We start from the raw sequence: 18,253 nt of genomic DNA on the forward strand, positions 1-18,253 counted from the left end.
TGGCAAAGTTCACAGACTGAAAACCAGGTCCTGTAAGTCTTCCCTCCACCTTCTTGACCTCAGAGGTAGAGATGACTTGCCCCATCACAGATCTGTATGAATGTTCAGAACTAAAAAGAGCCTTGAGTGTAGGAGTAGGCTGGGGAATGAGTCACTCCTCTCTCTTCCCATGATGTAGAGCTCTAAAATAATTAAGAAAAATTCCAACTGGTTTTGAAACAAAACATGCAGTTTTTTGCACTATGCTTTCCCTCCCACCCCTTCACTTGGCTTTTTCATGCTTTTTAAGGTTATGGGCTAGATGAATGGGATAAAACAGGCTTTAAGCCATCTTTGCAGCTTCCTCATCTAGCCTCTGATCCCCCTACATTTGCTTCAGCTCACTGCAGAGCATGTTCCATAACAATAATGCTCCTCACTGCTTCTTCAGAGTACACTAAATGGCAATTTTGCCAGCTTTTGATCTCAGCCCGAAAACACAAGCCCTGTGCACGGAGACATCAGACAACAACCAAAGGAAGTAGTGGCCTGCTGAAGTACCTTAAAAACTATTAATTCTCACTGCTTCTTCACAAACTGCAAACTGAATTCTCTTTTCTTCTCATGATGTCGTGCTCCCCAGGGCTTGTACTGTGATATCCGTCAGCTCGTCCAGTTTATCAAGGAGGCTCATGGGAATGTCTTTCGGAGAGTAGCACTCAGTGCCCTCTTGGACAGTGCTGAAAAGTTAATACCAGGAAAAAAAACAGAGGAAACAGAGCAAGAGCAGAAACCTTCAGGGAGCAAAAGGTTGGTGTCTGGGAGGGAGAAGGCTTAATTTGCATATGGCTGTATGACTATATGCAATGAACACAAATGTAGAAAGTCCAAGGGCTTGTGTGTTTTCTCTTCAGAGCTTATGTTAGTTCCTGATGCACAGAACTGTCCTATGGCAGCAGCCTTCTTTAAAATTTAATGAACTGAGACAGTCATAGATTTACAACAAAAGATGTTAACCCTTGCATAGAAGATGTTGAAGGGAACAGCACAGTGGACACACTGGGGAGAGAAAAGGCTAAAAGAAGTAAAAAGCATAGTGTCAGTCCCACAGCACTGCGTGAACATAGCTTTTAATGTGTGTCACATCCTGAGGAGGTTAGTGTTGCTTATCTGACAGGTAAACCCTGGTATACAAAACAAGTCCCAAAAGAAATCTAAACCTGACATGTTTCTTTATCAAAAAGAAATTTTTTCATATGCTTTGAGGCTTGCCTTATTAAAATGCTGTGAAGGAGGATTAAGAAAGCTGAAAAGCTCCTTAAAACCTTAACTTTGCCTCTAAGGGCTGGTGCCTTTTTCAAGAATGACATACAGAGTGGCAGTAAGTTGCTGAAGAGATGGTGCATCTCTAAAGCTGTTTCAGTGTTCAGCAGTACTGATTTCTCTGTCGTGTAGCTGTGTGATGACCACGAGATGGACCATCCATTCACTTTAGCTGATGATGTACATTGTCTGTATAGGTCCGAGGTGGGAAGCATCATCATTGAAAAAGGTCAGGCATCAGCTGCACCCGATGAATGTCGCAGTTACATCTCAAGCCGCCCAATGCAAACTCCAGAACAGTAAGTAAATGTTATTTCACTGCATTATTGCCAGCAGCCTCCATCTGGGATTAGTGCATTGCATATTAGATAACTGGCATATAGATAACTGCTGTAAGGCATTGCATATTTGAAGTCTCTGCTGTCCAAACAACCGTGCCATTTAATATTGAAGTAAACTTAATTGGTATACCTAAGAATTTTAGAAAATTTTATGAATAGCTACTGGTCTCCTAAGTTACTTTGGACAAGTCTTTTAACTTCTCCGTGCCTCTGAATACCAGTCTGTCTTGTTAAAGTGCTTCGAGATGCACTGTAAGAAGACATTGCTTGCCTGAGTTCTATTATCATGTATTCTCTGGCATTATCTGAGCCTGCAAAGTCTCTCCCTTGCTGAGACTGCAAGGATAACAGAAAGGCCTTTATTGTGCAGAATTATGGCAAGCTGTTCTTCTCTGAGCCCTGCCACAGCCATAGGAGATTGCAAGAATACAGCAAAATATGCTGTCCCCATTCCAATAACTTAATGAGAACTGTGACTCCAACAGATTCACAAATGGCTATCATGATGTTCTAAAGCTCTTCAGTACACACACTTGTAGAAAGCACCAGTGTAGTCTTGTCAATACGGGTCGTTTTGACCTAAAGAAGGTGATTTGCTTTTCACTTGTAGGAACAGAAAATTGGAATGACCTGTTCAGTGGGCAAGCTCTTCAGGGTAGAAAAGATTGTTATTATGTGCCTTGAACAATATTGAGCAAGTTGTCAAACTTGATTATGTCCCACTGAGAAGAGTATGTTTGGAATTCAAAATGTAACAACCTCAAAGAATAGAGAGGTCAGGAGGGGGCTGTGGGAAGGAGGCCTCATTCCCCTGAGCATCCAAACTTCACTGAAGTTCAGTTCGTGATCTGCATCCCTTTTCTTCCAGTGATGAGCAAATCCAAGGCGCTGTTCTGGGACGCAAGGACTTCTGGCGAAAGATGTTCAAGTCACAGAGTGCAGCAAGTGATACCAGCAGTCAGTCTGAGCAGGACACATCCGAATGCACCACTGCTCACTCTGGAACCACTACGGACAGGCGCTCCCGCTCCCGTTCCCGACGAATCTCCCTTCGAAAGAAACTCAAACTCCCCATAGGTAAATGTATGTCTCTTCATGTTCTATATACATACTGCATGTGCAGAGAAACACAGATAGATATATCTGTCTTAAGATATATTGTAACACAGTTCCTTATTGTCCAAGTATACTCTATATTCTCCCAAGACAAGGTGGGGAATGCTGCACACTCTCTCCACTTTGCAAATGGAGAACTGAAGCAAAGGGAAACATACCCAATCTGCCAAAGGTAGCAGAGAGTATCTGTGGCAAAACAGAACACGCAATCCATTTCTCCAAAGTAGTATGCTAGTAGCTTAATCTTCCAGGCATTGCAGAGAAATAATCCAAATAGCATTTGATAGATAAAACATACATCATTTACAGATCTCAGAGCCCAGCCTTGCATGGTAGTTAATGCATGTAACATTAAACGGTTTCCTTCCCTTTCCTTCCCTTTTCCTATATCCTGACATGGCTATTTGAGAGGATATGTGCACAATTGCTAATAAATCAATTCTGTTTGGAAGCATTTTCAGAACTGTTCTGAGTAGCTTATTCTGCAACAGGGAACTGGCTGAAGCGCTCCTCCCTCTCTGGCCTGGCTGACGGGGTGGAAGATCTCCTAGATATCAGCTCCGTTGACCGTTTGTCTTTCATCAGGCAGAGTTCCAAGGTAAATGCATTAGACTCAGTTGCAGAGAGCTTGTAAGGACAGGATCTGACTGTTTGTAGCTGTCCAAGGAAACACTCTAATCAGGGTTGGCATTGTAGTCAATCTGACAGAAGTCTTCAGAACAAAGAACATCAGAATTTGGTACTGGACTTCAGCACTGTAAGGGAGTCTCACATTTAGGTGTCTGTCCACTTCTTAGAGCAATACATAAGTATTTGTGTCAAGTATAAAGAGTACTCAGAGTAAGGGCAAGGAGGAAAGTATTTGTCCTGGCAATGGACATTACAGCACTGCTGTTCTCTGAAAGCAAGAATGTCTTTTTTATTTCCCCCCTATACTCTTAACGTCTTCTCCACCCCAGTCCTTGCACAGTAGAAAAAAAGAGCGTCTACATCATAGGATGTGTGTTCATTCTTCTACCAGTCTATTACTCACTTCTGTCTGTGAAAAAGCGTGGCAGAGCTCCACCTTTTGCCATTCCTTGTTGCAGGATTTCCAAATCCTGTCTGTCTCTAAATGCTGATGCACTACCTTCTGCAGCAGATGCAGCATGTCATCTCCTCCAGCTTCATGCAAGTGAGAACATTCTTACGGAAAACAGCAGCTTTTCCTCTTATCTTTAAATAAAAATGATATTGACTGGAGACAAGCTATATTTGGGCACCTTTTTTTTATTTTAATGTGTAAGCTGTCCTGTACTTTATAATATCGGAAGAATAATGAGGAGAAGCTTTAATGAAGCACTACCAATATTTGGTATAACATTGAAGAGTATGATGTTGTTCCCAGGGTGTTTGGGAGATAAGAGTATAGTTATCTGATGATGAAGTTTGGAATGCAATCTTGGTAAAAGAGGATAAGGTCACAAAGTGTTAAGACCTTGTCAGGAAGAACGATGGAGCTGATCCTCTGCACAAGGGACATGGTGATGGTGGCTGTGGTATGTGAGTAGTTCCTTGTAGACTCTTCTGGAATGCGAAGAAGACTGGGTTAAACCTCCGCTGTACTTGTCTGTCTTTGTTCTTTGAGAGAGAAATGCAGGCCCTGTCAATACACTTAAGTTTTAACTGTTGGTCACGTTTCTCCATGCTTTGTGCCTTTACAGCCTCATGTGAAAGACCAATCCTTTAAGCAGAAAGCTTAAAAGATTAAGTGCTTCAGCCTACGTAAGTCTGTGCAGACCCACTTGTATTGCTATGGTGATTCACTGTACTCCTGCACTGCTGTAGATGCTTTGGTCTTCTTGCTTAGACATGAGATGGTGGCGTGGCACAGCCTGACCTGGCCCTCTGTCTTTGCTCAGGTGAAGTTTACCAGCGCAGTGAAGCTGTCAGAAGGAGGGGGGCCAGGAGGTGGCCTGGACAATGGGCGAGATGAAGAGGAGAATTTCTTCAAGCGTCTTGGTAAATGGCGCACCTGCCGAAGACACCCATCCAAGCTTCATCACACAGAAGAAAAAGATGGTTAGAAATCAGGGTTCTCGTCTCCTTTTTTCTTTCTTTTTATTTTTTTTAACCTCTTTCTTTCTGTATTTCATCCCTTTCCCTTTTTTCCTGCTTTCTTCATAGTTTTTGTATCCATTCTTGCCTTCTCCAACTTTTTAGTCTCTGTAACTGTTTTCTTTCCCTTCCTTCTTTCTTTTGTTTTGATTTAGAAAAACCTCTAGCAAAGTCATTTTTTTCCAGACGATCCAAATAAATTATGCAAATACAACATTTGGGCTTCTTAAATCAAATTGAATTTGATCAACACACTTGAAAAATTAATGCTTGCTTCAAAGCACTGATTCAGTTTGAAATTAGGTGTGTAAATCTTTCATTGCCTAATATAACAATGGGTATTCCATCAGTCCTTTTGTTTTTTGTTTTTTATTTTCCAATTTGTGGCCATTTGACAGTTTTAGCAAAGATCAGCACTGATGAAATGGAAAACCCTGCACAAACCTTGTTATAATTATCTCTTTTCTTCTGTGTTGCATGTCTAGTGTCTGCATACCATTCGTTAGGGATGCTGTCCCTTTTTCTTAGCACACAACGTAATGATAACACTACTTTTCCTTTCCACAAAAGTATATTTAATTGCAATGCATTTTCAAAATCAGCAGTGTTTAAAAAGTGCCTTTATGAATAATATGAGGTCATGATATATTCTCTTTTCAAATGTCATGCAGCCATTCACATGCTTATGTCCTCGGCTCAGAGTTCATCTTTGTTGTCAGGAAGACAACCTTGTATCTTGAAGTTCTATTCCTGTTTTTCAAAACAAACAAACAAAAGCCTCCCAAAAACACATGAAAAAGTGTAGCTTTTCTTTTTCACCATGACCTCTGTAGCTTTACATTAGCTGGTCTATTCTCTGGCGTTATGTTTTTTATTTTCTGACATTACACTTTGGCACTGCTTTGCATGTATTTTACCATCATCTGTCCCAGACCTGCCATGCAATGTGTGTAAGCCATTGTTTAGGCAAGTCGTATTAGCAAAGGATGAGCATGTCTCATAAACTGGTCGTCATTCCACCACTGCAGAAACACTGGTGCTGGTTTTCAGCCCATCTCCCAAGTTAAAAATATGTTCCTCTAAAAGGAGGTTGCCCCAGCCCAGTAGCTTTTTGTATTGTTTTAGCTGAAGGTGAAAACCCTGACAATAGAATGAATTGCATTGTTTTCCTCATCCACTACTTTGCGCTGAAGCGGGTGTGAAATGCTTCCACCATCTTTTGTCCCAGCTCTTACTGGGAACAAACGACTTGGGCAGCAAGATCTTTAGACTTCCACAGCTGTTTCTATGGCGCTCATATTGTGATTTGCTTCATATTTTCTTGCAGGAAATACTGTTTTTTCACCTTGACAGTGCTGATTTTTCACCGCTGTGAGTTTGCTTTTGTCTAGAGTGCTTTTGTCTTGATTTAATCACACAGACCTAGTCTTGGCCCTGTGAGCAGCAATAGCCTTGCTCCATGTGTGTGGCAGATCTTAAATCTATATAAAACTCAGATGACACATTAGTTACTGACTTCGTCAACTTTGGAAGTGTTGTCCACATTTCAGCCTTCTGTGAATAACATCAGATTTTGTCTAATCAGTGGCAAGAACTTGAGACTTTTTATATACCTGTGAGAGAAGAGATGTACATGACACGTGCTTAGTTTTGACATACAAGTGCATTAGAAATGGGATAATAAAAACGGTGCAACTTACCATTAGCAAAAATATTAGTTTAGTTGTACATACCTGTGTGTATGTACATGTACGTGCATTTTGAAATCAATGTGAGGCCTTTTCAGGTGGTTTATGACACAGTAGAACAGGATCATATACGGTGCTTTCACATTTGCAGTGCTTCTGTGTATTCTGTAGAAATCAACATGTTTTATGTGTTTATGGAGAGGAAAGCAGAAGCCTGTCAAGACGAATGGGTGTACTATTAGATCCCTCTAGGTATGACGCTGAAGTATTGTTTTGGAACATATTTCTGCCTTCCCATTCCTGACATTCATGATGCTATGCCATTACTGTGCTCATAATTTTCCATGTGGTACTTCCTCTTGTGTTTTTGGGTTTTTTAACACAGTAGGCCAAATTTAAAAAGAAAACACAGAAAGTAAATATACAGATATTTTAACATATAGAATAATTTGTCACATCATTTATGAATTGTAATCTTCATTGTGATACATCATCTAGACAACTGGAAATTCTGTCTGTGTCAGATATGTATGTATGCATTTGTGTGCGTGTGTATGTGTTTGTGTATATATCTGTATGTGTGCATATGTATACATATATATACACATAAATATATGCACATTCATGCATAACAAATTGTTTACTTTAATGATCTTTATACTAAGAACACAGCATATATACGGAAGTGAGTTACCGTATGTTTACACGAGAGCCTTGCTGTTTCTTCAGACACTTACTGAAGACATTTTCAGTGACCATAGAGGTTGCCCAGGATGTTCAAGCCATACAGTATGGGCAAATCACAGCACATGCTTGCTCCAAGGGACGATCTTGCATCTACCCTGGAAGGAGCTCTGGGGGGGCAGGCGCTTGGACACCCAGTGTCCTCCTATGCTGGAAAATGATCTTGAGGCTCACTGGGTGAGATTCCTGCAGGGTTGAGTCACTCTAACGCTTTGTAAGCCAGAGAGAGCTCCCCTGCTGACAGCAAGGTGTAGCAGAGGACAACCATCAGCTGCCTCTGAAGGTTTCCCTTGCAAAGCATCAATGGAAGTGCAAGGCTGGGACTGCAAAGGACTGGAGTGATTGACTCTAGGTAGTACCACTGACCCCAGGTGATCTTTATATAAAGATCTTTATAGTGGGGTGTTAGGGAGGTGCCTTAGACAAACCTTTATTTATCAGAAAGTCAAGTTTCAGTTCTGTGTCTCATAACAGGCACAACCCTAATAGGGCTCTGCCTATGAAACATTTTTTGTACCTCAGACATGAGTTAGTGTTACAACAGGCACAGCAGGAAAGCTCAGGGAGGATTCTACATACAGGCTGTAAGGAAACAGGAGGAGCTGAAAGAAAAGGGTATTTGTGCCTGCTTATTTATGTAAGTGTTCTGCCTGTTCTTTCTACTTTTTTTATTTGTTTGTTTGTTCCATTTTGATGAAGTATTTCCCAACATAGGAACATTTTGTTTACTGGAAAACTATGTACAGCTTCACTGAGAGAGAAAAACCACAGATGTTGTAAAGAAGTCTCTTGATATTTGATATCAGGGGGAAAATGAAGATAACACATTGCCATTTTCTGTTGTGACTATTTGTAGTGGATAAGTGCTTTCTAAGTAATGCTGGGAACTGAAATCTCAATGGGACTTTGAATTTTCAGTCATTGTTCTTTCCTGATGAAGGAAAAGTCACAAAGTTCTGTAGAGCTGACATTTTGCCTCTTGTCTTCCAAACCCGTGTTTAAAGCAAATCTTGAATTCTTCACTCAGTGTTGTCTTCTTCAGTGCTTTACCCTTCAGTATTCTGTAACCTTTTGTACTTTCACACCTAAACAGAGAGAGTATTGTAGATAAAGACAAAAAGCCCCAGAAGCTGACTATTCTTGTTTTGGCCAGCCACCTTGGCCTTAAAACTTATTTCGTGATTTCTCATCTGTGTCTTTCTGTCACTCTCTCAACTCTGGGTACAGACTGCACAATGATCTTCTGCATTAGGAAGCATTAATTCCAATCTGCAATGGGATTTGTCGATCTACCATGTGACCTCAGTACATGGAGTTTGAAATCATGCTTGAAAGAAGCCCTAAAGGGAATCGCTAACTTAATTCTCAATGCAATACACTTTAAGGGAGAGAGGCTGGAATGATGGAAGACACCTAGAAACAGAGTCCAGTCTCACTTTGGGTTTTCTGGTCATTGCAGAAGATGTATGCATAAAAATTAGACAATATGTGATTTCCACATGGAACATTTATAATATTTACTACTGATTTTTATAACCTATTAGATGATATAGTATTACTTAATATATGGGCAATTAGGTTTATGTATGCTCCACTTTACAGTAAAGTTTGAGGCTGATAGAAAAGCAAGTAAGGTAGGAGGGTATTCAGGAAAAAGATAGAGTAAGCATGATTTTCTGTATTAAAGAAGCAGGGAGGAAGGCTCATGTTCTGGTTCACCTATGTTGGAGTAGGTTTGGGTTTTCCATGCCGGTTAGGGTGGCATTGTTTTGGGCAGACATCAGCGTGACCAAGACCAGAATCTGTCTTGCTGTACACCTATTTCATGGAAGTCATGAACAGTGTAAAAATGGCCCTGTTATCTTCAAGTTAGTACATCAAGGTGAGGAAGGGATTTAGACCAAGACTGTGCTCCTCAAGATTTTTGTACCACTATTTTAATTGGTGAGAGACTGTGTTCCTTTCTCCCTACCCCTCCCTGCAATCCCCTCTGTACTCTTTACCTCTTTAGGTTGCCATAGCTTTGATGATCATTTGACCTCCAACCAAGAAGGAGGAAAATCCAAGAACGTTGTGAACCTGGGAGCAATCCGCCAAGGAATGAAGCGCTTTCAGTTTCTCCTGAATTGCTGTGAACCAGGCACTATCCCCGATGCCTCCATTTTGGCAGCAGCCCTAGATCTCGTAAGTCATTCTTTGGTTTGTTTTTACCTGCTGAGCGAGAGCATGTGCATACGTGGTGGTCCATTGTCATTCATTGATGTTGGTCATGCCCACGCAGAAAGCAGGTAAAGCATTTATAGCAATGCCAACGGGTGGTGCTGTTAGCAGCTGGAGTTTTAGCACCCATGACTGGATGAGCGTGCAGAGAAATTGGATCTTTTTTTATTACACGGCTCCGCACAAATAGATTATTGCTAGCACAAAGCTTTTTATTGTCAGACTTCAAATTTTGCTCACAGCTGTTCTGCTTCTGCTCCTACTGTCAATACTAACCTTCAGAATAAGGATTGAAGACTAAGTAACTACTTGGGGAGGCACAGTAATTCCACTCAGGAGTTCTGATAGAGTTATAAATACACTAGGCAACATTAAACTATTAGTCACCAGAGCCAGTCAGTGGAAAAAACTTCAAATGCTGCTGTACGTGCTTTTAAATGCAGGTACTGCTAATTTGCAGATCTGAGACACAAAAGTGACACAATTCAGTCTCTCCTGCCTGACAGTGAGTGCCTCTTCTGTACCTCATTCCTTCCTTTCCTTGCAGCTGCTTTTTTTAACAGTCCCTTCTGTTTATAAAGCAGTGGTTTTCAGCCTGTGGTTCATGGGCCAGTGGGGCTCTGAGGTGCTTGTGAGAGGGTGTGACAAAGACAGTCAAGAAAAGCCATCCAGTTATTTGTAACTTGTCTGCACAGTGTTCTTCTACTTCTGTAAGTGTTTGGATGTCCACAAACTGAGAAAGGTTGAAAGCCACTGCTCTCAAAGCATCCACATCCTCTATCCCATTGTCTTCCTACTTGCCACTTCTTGCCTCTTAAACTGTCGTGCCATTTGTACGCATATTCAGTTTTTTTGCTCACTGCTGGAGATGCCAGACCTATGGACTCCCATTCTGCTAGCGCCACACTCTGAGCTGTGCTGTCTTGTCTACTTCATAGTTCTGGGGGTGATACACTCTGTGCACCAACTCTTTACATCATTCTTAACCTTGCATCCTTAGGTTGCAGCTCCCAGCAAATCTGCCTTAATATTGGCCAGAAGTCACTGTTGCTATCACGTCACAGCTAGTTCTACTCTTTGGACTGCTTCCTGTCTCTCTTCCAGTGGACAGATGCTTTCTTCACTAGTTCCCACTCTTCCTGTTAGGGTTTGTTGCCCCTCTGGCTGAAACCTATGGAAGGAGTTGCTGGTTGTGAAGTCTGTCGTACAGCCTCACAGCCAGAAGTGGTTCCTACCAGTCAGGGTTGCAGTGAGCTTAGAAAATGGCTTGGGAAGATAGTCACTCCTGCTTTGCATGCTGCACAAAGACAAAATCATTCTTCAAGGCTGCCAGGCTACTACTACCCCATTGTGCGTGGGCAGGGAGAAGTCATTGCTGTCCAGTATGCCACTAAAATCTTTCTGGGGATGTGTTACTTTGTGTGCTTATGCATCAGTCTGTAAAACATGGATTTGGCAATTATTACCTTATTGTCTGAAAATGTCTTATTTATTTTTTAAATTTGACACATGCTTAAGCCACAGACCGGCTTATTATGTGCCTATGTAATGAAGTCAACTGGAAACTACTGATATAAGTGAACGATTTGAAGATGTCTGTTCTGACTTCCCAGGCTGGCTTTTACAAAACAAAGTTTCGTCTGTTTCCTTTCCCATGTAATGATGCAGATGGCTTCAGTGAGGGGCAGCAGTGTAAGGTAGCTCTCTGGCCAGAGCACATGGTAAGAGAGCAGCCTTGTTAAAGTCTGGCTATGAAGGCTAGTCTGAATAGTGTGTTTGTTGGTCCACAGTGACTCATTTAAAATCAGTAGAATCAAAATTATTATAGTGAATAAAGTGTTGATTTCACTACAGCCTCTGCACATAAGAGTATTAATACTTAAATGCATATAAAGCACTATAAAATTTTAGAGGATTTGGTAGTATTCTTAAGTCAAGTCAGTACCATCAGCACATTTTAATTAATTTCTGGGTGGATTTCAGTTCTGACAAGTTGCCTTTGGAGATTTTCAGGCACTTAGATTCTGTATTTCTGTATTTGCTATCAGTCTGCAATCATCTAGTGAAGGCAGAACTGTAGCACAGTATCTGCTATGAAAAATTTCTAATACTTCCCAAGATTATTGAAAACTCTGGACCAAGGCCTTTTCTTGCTACTTGTGACTGGGATTGTGATACAGAGCAGAAGAGTAATACTATGGTTGCCTGAAATTCTTTTTTTTTTTTTTTCTTTCTTGGACTTCTACTGTGTGGTTTCAGAGAGGGTGTGACCTGATACAAAGCACAGATTTTTACATTATGTGAATTTGTAATTCTGCAGCCTAGTAGCAGGGAGCCAGATAAGCTGGCTCGAATAAACTGCCCCTTCAGAAGATATGCACAAAGTGGTTATTATACCATGAAGCAGAGATTTGTGACATCTATTGGAATGCATGCACACCTTCTCCTTCGTTTGTTGTCTTCTGTTGTATGTTCTTTGTAACACCAGCAATCTGAGAATGAGACAACTTAAACCTCAGTCTGTCATTCCAGTGGCCATGATTTGGTCTTTTTCTCTACATTTTCTCATTGCTTTGCCTGCAGATTTTCTTTGGGCTGTATGAAGTGCTGTACACAGGGGTATCATTATGGAGTAGCTATGGATTTGAATGAGAGCCCAAGGTTCTGGGATCAGAGTTTCTAGAAAGTCTGCAGCTAAAGATGAAGGAAACCTTGTTGAAATTACAGACTTTGGAAACTACTTTCAAGTACCTGTTCGGCTGGCATTTTTTCTACAAAGTATTAGAGATATGTGGAAGTTAAGAAGTCGTATGCACTGCAGGTTTCAAAAGATGACAGCTTGTCATCTCACTGTACCACTTAATGGCAATGTATGCTGTTATGGAAAATTCCCGTATTTTATTTCAGTAGAGCACACCCAGCAGAAAACATTCTATTTTTTTTTAACTTCTGTTTTCAGGCTTTTGAAGTAATAGTTGGAATCAGGTTTGATGTGAATTAAAAGCTGCTTAATTCATTTTATCCAGCCTAGTTGCTATGGCAACCTCTAAAAAATTAAAGGCAAAATACTCCAGTTTCAGTTTTCATAAACTTTTTCAGCATACTCTTTCATGCATATTTTGACAAGAAATTCCATTCTTATACGGACTTAAAGATCTTTGATTAGCCTGGATGTTTATACAGGTTTGCCACAGTGACTTAAGGAAATTAGAACAGTGAAACAAAGGCTACATCCTTATGGAGATAATGATTTATTTATACATTAAACTCAGGATTTACTTAGAATTAGAAACCATGTAGTTAACATATTTTCCCAGAAACACCACCCATCCTTGATTGAATTTTATAAAGCTGCAAGCAATTTATGGCTTTGCAAGCATTTAATGACACTTCATAATATGTTGCAGACAGTTTCATCTCTGTGTCACTAGCTGAAATCCAGACTCGGCAATAATAAAACTGAATTTCTTTCCCTTATAAGAAACTTTGGAGGTTGGACGGCAAATGATACGATGTTTCAGTCTGGTCAAGTTTCTGTAAAGGGTTCCAAAAGGCCACTGTCTAGCACTTTATAAAGATTACCTAAATTATCCTAATTAGACTAGCGTGAATGACTCAGGTGGCAAAACGTGAGCTTTCCTTTGATGAGTTTAGCAGTGATGCTTACCACTATTCCGCTTCTCCAGTACATTCTTGAGAAGTGTGATCTGATCTGTTCTAATGTGTATCTCTTATCCTAATAGAAATGCCATAATGGCACTGCTTTACCGCAGGATTGCGTTTGAGAGGACCTACGAAGGAGTGGGAGGGCAGAAGGAAAGTCTAAGCTGCAAGAACAGGAATGCTTTCCAGTATCTTAACTGCATGTAACCAGAGGCCTCAGGCGGGCTCCATTGTTCCCATGTCCCTGTTTGGGTAGCAGAAATGTTTGTCCACAGGAGGACATAGCACCCAGAAGGAAATCAGAGATTACACTGAACAGGTCCCCACAACAGATGACTGGGAACGGAAGCAAGGAGTTGTGTCATGGATTTTACTTGACCGTTTTTGCACATAATCAGAGAGATTTGAACTCATATTTTTGAGGCAATTCTCCTAGACTTTGCTTAATAATTCACTCATGACCTGTTTTCAGTACATGTGCTTGGCTACTTCTCATGCCAGACTTAACCTCATGGACAAAACAGAGCTATCCAGACAGCGGCTTTTGAGAGTACGTGCATTTACTTTATGTACTTCAGAAGTAGATTGTTGCTATTTTGCCTTTTTTTTTTCTCGTAGAGACCAGTGGAAATAAATTTTTGCTCAAAGTGCCTTGCAGAGTATAAAAGAGGGCAAAAGAAAATTACTAGTGGTTTATTTTTTTTATAAAATTAATTCTCCTTGAAGCCAAAACTGGACCTAAACACTGTGTGGTCATAAACCTCTCCACAATCAGCTGTACTTGAACAGTAATGTGATGCTATAAATTTCCAAATCCATTCTGTATTTGCTCCCTCCCACCCAGGCCATTGCTTTTGCTCCTTTAGTACAAATCAGGTTATCTGTTAAAAAGCTCTATTGGGAGTACTTGAAATTTTGTTAAGAAAGTGGTGGATTCTTATTCATGTCAATTTAGGCAGTACAAAAATAATTTTCAAAAGGCAAAGCAATAAAGTACGTGTAATATTAAAGGTGGACTTGTGAATGGTTTCACAGGCAGGGACAGGCATGTGAGAGTATTGCTACTGTGTAAAGTTTTGATAGTGACCGTGGTAACTTGTGTTCTTTTCAGCTGTGCATCTCCTGCCTGATTCATTTCTCTCCATTTGTGGTGTGTTTCTCTGTGGTGTGAATCCATCCCTGTCCATTCTGTCACATCTTCATCTTTCTCTTTCTGCTGCTTCAGGTTTCACTGAGCCTCAGGTAAGCAATCACAAGGAGCTTGTGCCCCATGTTGTTCAGAAAGTCCTCTCTCATGCAGGGGGTGTTCACAGTGCTTCTGAAGTTGGAATTCCTGTGCCAGGACACATTCCTCCTGCCCTCACACCCTATTCTAGATATGCTCCTTTAGTTATAGTAGTTGAGTGCTCCCATAACCCTTACAACATGTCTTTACAAGATTCCTGTATGCTAAGAAACTGTGATTTTATGAGCGGTGAACTAAAACAGGAGACCAAGACTGGGTTTCCATCTTTTCAATGCTTATACGTCTCCAGGTCTGGTGAAGGTTTTACTATGTGAGAATAAGAAAATAAAGTCCTTACCTATTTCTGTGTTCCATACTTCATATGGACAACAAGCAATCTGTAATGGTTTTTCAAGGTGCTAGATATGAGTTTTGTTTCTGGTTGCGGATGAGTGTCTGACTTCAGATTTCTGCCTTCCTGGTCAGAACATTGGGTCAGCTTTAATGTTTATCCTGTTCAAAAGAATTGCTGAAAGATTGCTATTTTCTTCCATCATTTGAATAAAATATAATCAAAAGGCTTGTATTTTATTCAAATGATGGAAGAAAATAACCATCTGCAGTTTTTAGCTGCAACAGGATGTTGCATCAGGAAGCAATTAACATATTTTTTCTTGTTAGTGTAGACAGCACATAATCCTTTTTCTTCTTCTTCTTTTTTTTTTTTTGACTGTCTCCTAAAAGGGATGACTCTCTTCCATCCTGTTAGGTGTAATTTATGCAGTACAGAATTTCTTAAATCAATTCCCAAATTTTTGGAGCATTCTTTGAAAATTTCTTGCTTTCAACTTTTGATTAAAGCACTATTGCAGGCACTATTTAATAATGTTATACAGACCAGCTAAAGTTGTTCATGGACAGTAGTTGAAGAACCTACCCTTATAAATAGATGCTGATCTGTTTAAATTATCTCATTAAAGCTGCCAGTATCTAAGCGCATAGAACACGTGTTTGTGCTCTGTAAAATCCCAGCTAGGGAACCTTCAAAGCCAACTTGTGAATTGTGGACATTGTTTTATCGTTAGTTTTAAAACTTGTGGGCCACAGGGGTTTTTGCTTGTGAAAATTGCAGGAAAAGAGGGGTAAGATTAAATGGAAATGTGGAGGACCATTTAATTTTAGTCACCTTCCATGGCTTGTAAAGATGTTATTTTGAACACAGCTGTAGACTGCTGGGAAGAAAGCTCCTTCCTGAGGCTAAGCTACCCTTTAGGAAACAAATTGCAGTGTCCGTTTTTGAACATACTTGTGAGTTTCAGAAGTACATTTTATTGGTCTAACTTGGATCCTGCTGGGCCAATTCATACGAACCAAGGTAGACTCACTGTCATATCTCCCATTAAATAAAAGTACTCTTCCAAGTTGGGGGGGAGGAGGGGGTCCCCCTGAAAATTTGTCAAGGCCATCACTTCAGAGCTCGGCTGCCTGATGTGAAGTTCCAATACTAAATTGTGTGGTACTTGCTTAAGTTATTGTTATTACTATGGTACTGCTAAAGCAGTTAGGCCAGTGAAATTCTTTTGACTTATCATAGATTCATAGAACAGCTTGGGTTGGAAGAGTCATCAAAGATCACCTAGTTCCAACCCCCCTGCCACAGGCAGGGACACCTCCCACTAGGTCAGGGTGCCCAGGGCCTCATCCAGCCTGGCCTTGAACACCTCCAGGGATGGGGCATCCACAGCTTCTCTGCACAACTGACTTATGCCAGTAGAGGATTTCACTCTCCGTATCTGCTTGTTATGAGGGCAAAACAGCACTTTTTCCAGTTTAGCAAGGCTGCACTCATGCTTCCACTCCCAAGCTGCACAAGCAAAACTTAACAGGACAAATGCTAGGATTTGTGTGTCTATGCTGCTAATTGTGCTTGCAGTATTTGCAGGTTTACTAGAGAAGATGAAAAGAAAACTTGACTCACTCCTCCAATAGAAGTGTCAGATAAACACTTCTGCTTTGTGGCAGCTATGTGATTTCTGAAAGAAAGTGTTATAGCAAGGGTGGTGAAACGGAAGATTGTTTATAATGTGGCTCTTTTTGCCCCTTTGGTGGTCCAATTAAGCATGACTGCTCAGTCACTATGGGCCTTGATTTTATTAGCTTGAGGTGAGATTCATGGCAGAGATCCTGTTTTCAGATTTTGGAGAGATCACTCAGTCTGTGTGACTGCATGGCAAGCCTGCAAAGTAATTGAATAAAGCACAAAATCCTCTAATATTTGTTTTTCCAAATGTATTTGTATTTAAGGTGTTTTTTTACAAATATTTCAGGAAGCTCCTGTAGTAGCAAGAGCAGCCCTGTTCCTTGAGTGCGCACGTTTTGTTCATCGCTGCAACCGTGGCAACTGGCCCGAGTGGATGAAAGGCCACCACGTGAACATTACCAAGAAAGGCTTGTCCCGTGGACGTTCTCCTATTGTCGGCAACAAAAGGAACCAGAAGCTGCAGTGGAATGCAGCTAAGCTCTTCTACCAATGGGGAGATGTAAGAGCTTGTTTCTCTTCTATTTACATTTAAACGTAAACCAAAACGTAAAGGTAATTTGATCATCTGCAGGATTTCAGTTTAAGTAAAATGGGGACTCAGGAGCCTCCTTTCCAAATTGCACTTCACAGCCTGCCAAGATCAGCTCTTCTAATCAGAATGAACATTGTTGGTCACTGCATGTAGCAGTGACCCTTCCCTTGTCCTTGCCGTGTTCAGTCTGAGGATCCTTTCAGCCCACTCTCCTGTCTCCAGCACTTACTGTATATGAACGCCTAAGGAAGAGTAAGAGCAGTGTGTATGATAATACTTGCTCTTTTTCTAGCTTCCAACTCTTTAAAAACAGACCAGGGCTGTTTGGGCTAGATGTGGTGCTGTGTATTTAGTAACCTTCAGTGGATTTCTTCAAGGTACTTGTCCAGTCTCTTTGCACCCTTACGAACTGTTAGCACTCATCATTCTTTGGCAAGGAATTCTGCATAACTACTGCATGTCATCTAAAGAACTGAGCTTGGCTTCTTCATGTTTTATTTGATCACAATCTTTTGCAATATGTGATCAAGGCAATTGCCCTGCCTGGTCCTGTCAGTGCACTTGCAGTTTCTTTGGAAGCCCATACCTGCTGAAGGTCTGATGCTTACTGCAAGTCGTTTCACACAATTAAAAATACTGGGAGGAGTTCCTTTGACTTCCATGGTACCTGGTACATATGTCTAGCTGGAATTGAGCTTACTGCTTCTCACCTCTTTACACAAAACCAGTCATTTTTACAGAGTGTCATGATCAAAAAAAAAGGGGAGGGGGGGCGGGCAGGTTCTCCATTCTCCGTTTGCTAGGAAATCCAACAGTAGTTAAAGATCTATGATTGCTTTAATGTAAGGTTGGAGAACACGGCGTAAATAATACGTGATAGATTGATTACTGCTTTGTGGAGACACAAGCAGACCATTTCTTACTTAAATGACTGAAACATGAAAGGGAAAAAATTTGAGAGATGTGGAGTTTATTTAACAATATACAGATAACTGAGATAACTATTGGCATCAGCTTGCAAACCACAATAATACAACCTTTTTCTCTTTGTGTAGCAGTCTACTCTCTTCATTGTTGCTGGATTTCACAGGAACTACTTAATAACAAGGAATAAAAGCTGTAATGCTGCTTTCTTTGTGACTGTTTGTTTCTGCTTCACTTGAGCCGAGACAGGAAAATTATATAGTGCTAGCATGACCATCAGTTCCAACTTCCAGAAGATTCAGAAATCATCTCTAATATCTTTCTCTGAAACTATGCAAAGCCAAGAAGGCCACAGGGCAA

The 18,253-nt window shown here is 40.8% G+C and overlaps 1 protein-coding gene across 16 annotated transcripts in view; it reads left to right on the forward strand.

Moving 5' to 3' along the window:
* UNC80 (unc-80 homolog, NALCN channel complex subunit) overlaps positions 1 to 18,253 on the forward strand; it is a 132,861-nt gene that overhangs the window by 35,821 nt on the left and 78,787 nt on the right. For 10 of the 16 annotated variants that reach the window (XR_005820914.1, XM_040561013.1, XM_040560999.1 and 7 more), the window contains 7 exons: positions 623 to 789; positions 1,500 to 1,601; positions 2,512 to 2,726; positions 3,251 to 3,357; positions 4,661 to 4,820; positions 9,300 to 9,472; positions 16,724 to 16,936. Coding sequence is in view for 15 of the 16 variants with exons in the window: in XM_040561013.1 (XP_040416947.1) it covers positions 623 to 789; positions 1,500 to 1,601; positions 2,512 to 2,726; positions 3,251 to 3,357; positions 4,661 to 4,820; positions 9,300 to 9,472; positions 16,724 to 16,936 (1,137 nt within the window). In the remaining variant the exon portion in view is untranslated. The remainder of the gene's footprint in view (positions 1 to 622; positions 790 to 1,499; positions 1,602 to 2,511; positions 2,727 to 3,250; positions 3,358 to 4,660; positions 4,821 to 9,299; positions 9,473 to 16,723; positions 16,937 to 18,253) is intronic. The other 6 variants (XM_040561005.1, XM_040561010.1, XM_040561011.1 and 3 more) reach the window with 3 other exon arrangements.

Source organism: Cygnus olor, chromosome 6, assembly GCF_009769625.2.
Source record: "Cygnus olor isolate bCygOlo1 chromosome 6, bCygOlo1.pri.v2, whole genome shotgun sequence".
Taxonomy (NCBI): Eukaryota; Metazoa; Chordata; class Aves; order Anseriformes; family Anatidae; genus Cygnus; species Cygnus olor.